Below are 8,699 nucleotides of genomic sequence, written 5' to 3' on the forward strand. Positions count from 1 at the left end.
GTTTCAAATCTATGTTAATATGTTTCTTTTTTATTTATATGATAGAAAATTTATTACACTTTTAATAATTTTAACAAAATTATTATTTAAATTTATATTTATTATATACTATTAACTTTTATTTAATAATTTCCATTTTTTTCTACATCAACCGTAACATACTGCACATCAACTCCAAACAGAACTAACCACAAATCGGCGTGCCCTGGAGTCTTGTGTTGTGTGCACCTAAGTCAAATTAGAAAGGCCAATCAGAGTAAAACACACGCAAGGAAAGTCATAGGCCTGTGAAGTAAAAGAGGCTCCAAATATTCAAACCCAAATAGAAAAAAATATGTAAATGAGTATAAGGAGGAGTAGGGTTTCCACTGATGGAATACCAAGTGTCCTGGTCGACCCAAAATGTCCTCAACGACACTATAGCATAAAAATGCCAAGGTAAAAGCTAAGAGAGCGGTTATTCTGTCACTCACTATTCATACTTTCTTTGAGCTCTTAGATTTTATCCAAAACGCTCTAAACCAACTATTTTATCACCAATCTGACCATTGGACTGTAGAAATTTGCTATATAATAGTTATGTATGCCATAATGCTAATTTTCAGAGTAGCAGTTTGTCAATTAAAATATTGCTGCTGCTCCTTCATCATCACATTAAGGGTGCCTTAGGGAGTGTTCAACTCTCTAGCCCATGCACTTAATTATTTCCTTAAAGCATTTATGCAAGCGTATATATAGATATAATTTGTAATGGGGTTATTCTCATCGACAATTGGACGGCACATATACGACAATTAAGAAGATCGTAATTCCTAGGCAAAAATATCTCTAGCCAGCCAGAATATACGCATAAAATATAATTACAATAATATAATCATACAAAATGCTTATATTATTAATCAATTGGCATAACATATATAACATTGTAATAATGTTCCAAACGTCCAATTAATTAAACTCACGAATGGATTTGTACTATATATTACAGTAATTAATAAATTAGCAACTTTCTATAATGCAAAAGTTGATAATTGTATGCAAGATTATTATGAAATGCAACAAGCATTGGGATTCTCATCACTAAAGAGCTGCGGAGGTGGGATTCGCTCAATCACGTAAAGTGGCTGATAATAGTACATCATTCTCTTCGTATTTTCCTCATCGGTATTGTTACTGTTGTTGTTCTCTCCTCCTTCCATTTTAGGCTCTTCCTTTATTTCTTCTCCTTTATTATTATTATTACTCTCGTTTTCTTCTTTTCTAGCTTCTTCTGGTGGCTTTTCCTCTCCTTTTGGTTTGGCTTCTTCTTCTGGTGGCTTCTCCTCCGCTTCCTTCTTCTCTTCTTGCTTCTCCGGTGCTAGCACTGGCTCCGGCTCAGGCTGTGGCACAATCTTTGCTTGCTTTTTGGTGCGTCTGTAGACGTAATCCACTAGCTTGTTTGCGTCCATAGTCCCAGTAACTGTTACTTTCTCTGTACTAAGCTCTGTCACTGCTGTTTGCACTCCTGTAAATGTTATATTAATCGATAATTTTTGTTAATTTATGCTTGGATATTAAGTAATTGCAAAACAATTCAAGTAAAGTCATATAGACAGATTTTTCTAAATATCGGTTGTACTTGTCCATACAACTTACTAATAGATTTAAAACAAGTGCACAAACACATGTGACCTATGAATGATATGAGAAATTTTAGATTACATTGGAGCTATATGTTATATGTAACTCAATTAAATATAATTATCAGTTAGATCGTAATTATATTCACCCCACTGTTAAACCCACTTCCTATATATACTGGTTAATTTTTTTAAATTTTTTTTTTTTACTCAGAATGGATTTCAGTAAAGTTTAGTGATGGGGTGAGTATCATTACTGCTTCAACCTTTGAAATCCACTCAACCTTTCTCTGATTCCTTATTTTTTCAACTTGGATTATTTATATAATTATTAATTTCAGTTGGTCAATCACTCTCATGCAAACTACTGAGTGGGTCGCTTGATCTAAGTTTTGTATCTTTTAATAAATAAACCAATGTAATGTCCGTAGCAGTTGATTAAAACTGCTCTGTTCATTTCAGGTATCTGGCCAATGAACACTGAAATTAGAATTTTTAAAATATATATATATACATACCTCTCATTTTGAGTATCTTTCTCTTAAGTTGGTCTGCACAGGCCTCGCAATGCATGTTAACGTTGAGCTCCACAGTAGTTAGTCCACTAACCTGAAGTAATTTGCATCAATAAAAATTAGGGGAAGAACAAAACAACCAATTAAAATATTTCTAATTAATTATGGTATTGGTAATCATAACGTTTTTTATATAATTAAATAAAAATTATTAAATGGACCTGCGAAGTGATAACTTCCGGCACAGGTTCACCCTCGGCTGCTGGCAATGGAGATAAAACTTTGGCTCTTCTCTTTGTTTTTTTCATAATTTTTGCACAAACTGCTTGTGGCTCGACTATTCCCTTTATTGTCACTTGGTTTTGAGCCATGGCTATTGTAACACCTTCAACACCTGTCAACATATACATTTACTCAAAATTAATGAGTTACAGTTTACATATAAAATCTAATTAATTATTAATTAATAGACAAAATTAATTTATTGATAAAGAGACCTCTTATCCTCATAATTGACTTCTCAATCTTCTTGGCGCACCCCACACAATGCAAATCCACAAACAACACAAAAGGAGACGGTGGCTTTGCCTCCTCTTTCTTCTCTTCCTCTGCTGCTTTCTCTTCTTTTTTCTCCTCAGCTACTGGCTCTGGCTGAGTATCTGCTTTGGCTTGTTCCTGCATCTCCAATAATATATAAAAAAAATTAAAAACTAATTCAGGGAAATATAATAAACATGCAAGCAAATTAATTTCTAAATGTGTATGCATATATATCTCACCTGCTTAGCTTCCTCACCCATCTGCCTAATTGATCAAAAATATTCAAAAGAAAGTGATGAAACTAAACTCTTAGGTAGTAGTTTATAAATGCACATATATGTAAAGAATGATGGATTAGGTGTAATGGGAATGGACGGTGGGGTTAAAGCTAAACTCTATGCGATTCCAGAGCACATGCAGTGCCATTCAATGTTACAAAGAACCCTCTTTGTTTAATAATGTTTCTTTTCAATCTTCAAGGCTGAAGAGTGAAGAGGTAGCAAAAAGGGGAGAAACCAGTGAAGCAGAATCTTCAGATTTATAGAGATTCTGTAATTAATAAGGTAAACTACAAAATTGATATTACTTTCCTTCGTTCATCCACCGACTCTTACGCGGATTTTTCATGAAAGTCTCGTCGGTGATGTGTCAACTTTTAAATTATTGCTCAATCTCAATAAAAAAAATTTTAAAATATTTTTAAGTACCATATCAGTTATATAACAAGTAAATAATATTATAATATATGTGCAATTATTTTAAACAACCAGTATGTGATTAGTGATTATATAAAATTCAAAGATATGCGTTATACAAGTATTAAGTGGTTTTATTAACTTTGATACATTCTAGAAGTTCCCCTGGATACCTAATTCAGAAATGCTAAAGGATTTTTTATTGATCATCTATTGTGTGGGATAGAGCATACTTATACCTATGCATATATCTCATCCATCATCTATATTTTTCTTAAATTACATTACAAATTACTAATATTATAATCAGTCTACGAATTTTTTTAAATCAACTTTATGATAGTACACTTTGCATCTGCTTCAAAAATATTTGTATACTACAACCTGCAAATGCAATCAAAATGACTTAAATGGTAACCTCAACAATAAAGTAAGATGGTGCCCCCCCATTCAACTAGAAAAATGATTTACTCAAACATTTACTCTTTGATTATGAGTAATATTACACTTGTTAATAACGCTACAGAACTTATTAAGTATGGTATCATAACCAACATCTTCAGACTAGTTGTTATATATACCATGTCGTGTGTACGATAATCCGATGAAATTCTATCAGGTAAGTAGTTTACCTGGTAACCAGTTTCATGCTTTGATGAACTGAATATTCCTATTTATTCCAAGTATCTTTGATGTGGAGTTTAGAAATTAATTAATTGGCAACTCTCCTAATAGAACTTGTCTGTATGTGCAAGGTAATGTGACAATGCGATGTGCATTGCATTCAACGACGTGCAAGATATCAGAAAAAGTGAGAGTTGATAGATATTCATGAATTTGAATGAAATATTAATCAGTAAATTAAACCGTCCACAAATATTTAGCTCTAAATATTACTTGGCAAAGTAAATGGAGATGGTTGGGATGGGCGAAACGTGGGGATACAAAAATGTAAGGAGTTTTGCGTGGAAAGGTCATCTACAACTTAGAAAGTTGATATCACATCACATGGGATGCTGCCCTTGAAATCACAAAGCTAACTTCATGCTTCCTTGTTTTCACTTTTCATCATCTGTCCTATTCTTGCATCAAAAAGGTTGCATGTGTAGATTTTACCAACACAAGCTCTCTCTCTCTCTCTCTCTTTCAATCTATTTCACATTATGACATGCAAGCAGTTGGTACATATGGCACATGGGTGTAACTATATCGCAGCATTTGTAAATAACAACAACGTAACGTTTCTAGTAATAACCTTCATTTCTATGAAATATAAAACAGTTGTTACTAATAACCAAAAAAAAACAAGAAGTTTGTGATCACTGTTACTTGTTCTACTCGAGTGGGTTCCCCTAAACTTGATGTTTCACCATCTCACCAAATTTCAACTTAAAGAAGAATGTTCCGGTAAATTTCTCCTTCAATTTCATTCATCAAATCAAAACATCCTTTCGAAGGAAATCGAATGCTTTATCTTTCCTAGTTTGGTTTGATCTTTGTGGTTTCCTTTTCAGTAATAAAGAAAGAAGAGGGCTGGCTTACTTTACTTTGTGCAATAACACGTGGAAATGACTCAGCATGGGACATCAACTGTCAAACGTTTTGAAATATTTGTTCTAACTGATCATCAACATTAACCAGTCATTTCAAATTACGTTTCAAAAACAATCAAAATTCACCAACCAATATATCTCCTATTTGATGCAAAGTTAAGTAGGTCGAACCAAGTCCTGCCAAAAAGAAAGCAAGTCCTAGAAATTTTTGTTGACTCTCCTTTCTTCAATAATTAAAATGGAGATTATGTGGGTGAGAATTATTGGACTTTAAGGAATCGATTGAATATATTATTTCTGTTGTTACCATTTATAACCATCTTTTGGGATGGGCGGTGAGTAGAATCTAGATGATTGCTTGGCTTATATTTAAATAAACTAAAAGTTATCACATTAAGCTTTAATTTTCCACCTACTTATTGCTATCATTTATCATCGGGCTAGGCTAAGTTATACCGCTAGTGTAACTTACATTCAAACTTGAGAATGACTAACAAAGGGTAGGGCTATGATGGGGTCACCCCCTTAAATATTGCTGTAGGTTTCACGGCTTAGTAAAATCGTTTCACGGTCTTTCTCTCTCTTTTCAAGTTCAACTTTCGGTATAGCTCCAAACCCAAAGAAAATCCCTCTAAGGCTCACCTTATAGACTACCAAGAAAATGTATTAGCTAGTTTATTTATGGCTTGACAAAAAATGAACTAAAACATTTGGGCACCATTTCCCGATGATCGAGCAAAAATTTCGTCACACCAATTATTTTAGCCAGATTTTTGCTAGGATTCGATTCAACCCATTAAGTGATTGTTCTAACCAGATTTAGCTCAAATCTGATTAAAATAAATAAAATTTATATTTTAGGAGGAGATTATGCTAAGTTTGGGTTTAGGTATATTTTCTCGTGTTTAAGGTAGGAGGTGTAGTTGAGGCGATCTATAAGGTGAGCTACAATGATGTAGGACGTAAGCTGAGGTGATTTGGGAGGTAAATTGTGATGTTCTGAGTTTGAAATATTCTAGTGAGCCCATGAAGTTTGTAGGACTTAATTTAGGGAGTTGATATAGGGAGCTCAAAAGAACTTCGAGAATAGCTCTAAAGAACTTATCCGATTAACTCCATAAAGCTTGTAGGATGACTCGTATGAACTCATATATGAAATACGATCTGGGCATAAAAACCATCATAATAAGCATAAAATAAGCATACAAGATTTTACATGGTTCTACACTTTAGCCTATATCCATGAGAGTAGCTCCTCTCCAATCCATTATATAAATGAAGTATTATATAATTTGCTTTATAATATCAACAAAATCTCAACAAAGGTAATTTATAGTGAATAATAGCATGAGGAGATGTGACTCTTGTGGGGATTAAAGAGTTTTCAATAAATAATAAAGGAAATGGCTTCTTTAGGGGATGAGATGGTTAAGATCTTCTATGGAGATGTAAAATGGAGGGAGAAAAAGATGAAGTACCCTTTCAAGAAATCAGATATGGAAAAAAGAGGGTTAGGGTTAGATGAAGCAAAAGAAGAGAGATAGAGATAAAGATGGAGAAAGCCCCTTAAATAAGATTTTGAGTAATAAAACGGTGGCTTCAAGGTTCCTTGAAGCTTGAGGCTTTTAACAATGGCATTTTTGCTCGTAAGAAGAGATGGTGAGGCTATTTTTTGAATAATGAAGAAGTTATCATTTTTAGAGAAAGCTTGAGCTAGAGGAGTGTTCCTAAGGGTATTTTGGTAATTTTGAGTACTTGGCGCTCATTTAATTGTTGAACTCCCTCAGGTGAGGCTATTTAAGTAATTTACCTTGTTGTTTCTTGATGGTGACACCCATGAGTTTGGGAGGCAAGGATACCTCCAGCCATCTTTTTGCCTCCAAAACTAGAAACGTGGTACCCTAGCCCTATAGCCCTGTACAATTGACATGGCATTTTCTCATAGTTTGGCTAGAGAATCTCCATCCTTATTGGCTTCTCATCTTTAACCAAAAGAAGATGGCATGCATTATTCATGTGTTGACCCTAACCACTAGAATTTAGCTTCTACTAATACCCTTTCATATTGTGTATTTTACCAAAACTGCACTTTTCTTCAAAGAGTTTACCTTATTTCTCTCTGTGAGCTCTCCTGATGCCCAGTCAAAAAAAATGAATTCATTCGGTTGTTTCTTTTTTTTTTTGCCACATGTCACTGAGTTATTGGCCCACATTAGCACCCAGATTTTCTCTAAACATCAATTGCTCTCTTTAAACAAATAGGAATTTCTTTCTAAACAAGCCATCCTTTTAGATAAAGTGCCAATTTTATTACAATAAAGTCATTTTTTATCTTTCAAATACCGTGATTACTCTTGATACCTAAGTAAGCCATAAAATTAATAAGAAGAAACCATTAAAGGACATGATAGAAAAGTTGAAATGCTTATTACAAACCAAACAAGATAGCTAGTCTAATTTGGCCCATGCTAAACAAGCGACTCGGGATCCTCCAGCCCCCAAGGTTCTGAGAAGTTCACAATTGTAGAGGGAGCACTCCAATCTCCCTAAGTGGCTAAGATGGCATAAGAAGTTTTATTTTGATCATAGTTCACCCTGGACTCCTTAGGTTTTGTAGATGAAGTCAAGTTCACATCTAATGAGGATTCTTCCCAAGTCTTCTCAAGTCTCTAAAATGCTGAGAAGGTCTCTTGATAATTAGTTCACCCTAAATTCATCAATTCCCTAGATTTTAAAATATCGTCCCAACACTCTTGGTTGCCTTTATCTAAGTTGACTTTTTTGTTTGAAAATCCACATATTTGTAAGAAAGTTGTTTACCATAAACTCTAGAAGGTCCTTTACAGGCCTAATGCTCTTTTGTGATCTAAAAAACCTTATTCACCATCGTAAGAGTGGTGAATTATTGAATTTGATTATTTAAATTATGTGATCTAAAGCTAGAATCGGTTCCCCTCCGTGGTCCCCTTTCGGGTCCCACTCCGGCCCCCCACAATAGATATTTGAAGAGACCTCACAAGGCTGTTTATTTGGCCATCCTTATATTTTGTGATCTCATTTTAATTTTGAATATTTTGAATTCTAACATATTACAGAGGTTCAAGTATACATTTATTATTATTTTCTAAAAATAAGAAAATTATTGATAAAGTGAATTATGTTGGAATCCCTCTTACTTTAATAAATATCAATATATAACATAATACTATAAATTTAATATTGCATCCCTAAATCCTTTGTATCTATGGAGTGTCTCTAAATAATGGCATCTTTCAACCTCTTAAACTTCTAGTTTTCCCTAAATCATTCAATGATCATTGAAAAAGAAGCTTGCTAATTGAGGTTTTGCTTTATTTTATTTTTTTTAGGAAAATGTAATTATTAAACTGTTTTTTATGCATACTTCATACAATAGAAAAATCTCTAGACATACCCTCAAACTTTATTCATTGAATTCTAAGGTAAGCAAGACAAGATTACAAAGATCAAATATTAAAATTTGAGGGTTCCACATTTTCATATGAATTTTCTATTAATAACATTGTTACAGTAGGGGAACATCTCGAGATGAGTCTTTAAAGTACTAGTTTCTTTTAAAATTATTAGGCTTTCATAGGTGTAGCTGTAGGCATCTATAGTCCTAGCTTACATTTGTAGGTGTGTTTTAGTATCAGCTTCTTTTGCCAAGCAAGTAAACACAAGTTAAGACATGTAACAAAAGGAATTCTTAGTGCAAAAACAATAAAAGTCCAATATTCACCCATCAACAGCCAATGA

At 33.5% G+C, this 8,699-nt stretch overlaps 1 protein-coding gene across 1 annotated transcript; it reads right to left on the reverse strand.

Annotated features, from left to right (window-relative positions):
* Window positions 1-939: 939 nt before the first annotated feature.
* On the reverse strand, window positions 940-3,246 carry LOC112099973 (heavy metal-associated isoprenylated plant protein 9). The gene is made up of 5 exons (XM_024187514.1): window positions 2,914-3,246; window positions 2,632-2,809; window positions 2,356-2,528; window positions 2,138-2,228; window positions 940-1,504 (listed from the first exon to the last, which is right to left on the reverse strand). The coding sequence occupies exons 1-5, from the start codon at window positions 2,932-2,934 to the stop codon at window positions 1,047-1,049; spliced, it is 921 nt and encodes a 306-aa protein (XP_024043282.1). The 5' UTR covers window positions 2,935-3,246; the 3' UTR covers window positions 940-1,046.
* Between the last annotated feature and the right edge of the window lie 5,453 nt (window positions 3,247-8,699).

Source organism: Citrus clementina, unplaced genomic scaffold, assembly GCF_000493195.1.
Source record: "Citrus clementina cultivar Clemenules unplaced genomic scaffold, Citrus_clementina_v1.0 scaffold_3, whole genome shotgun sequence".
Lineage (NCBI taxonomy): Eukaryota > Viridiplantae > Streptophyta > Magnoliopsida > Sapindales > Rutaceae > Citrus > Citrus x clementina.

Coding starts and splice junctions, on each gene's coding strand:
- LOC112099973 (XM_024187514.1), bottom strand. CDS start 2,934: ATGGGTGAGGAAGCTAAGCAG. Junction 2,810..2,913: donor TGGGTGAGGAAGCTAAGCAG/GTGAGATATATA, acceptor TTGGAGATGCAG/GAACAAGCCAAAGCAGATAC. Junction 2,529..2,631: donor GTCAATTATGAGGATAAGAG/GTCTCTTTATCA, acceptor ATATGTTGACAG/GTGTTGAAGGTGTTACAATA.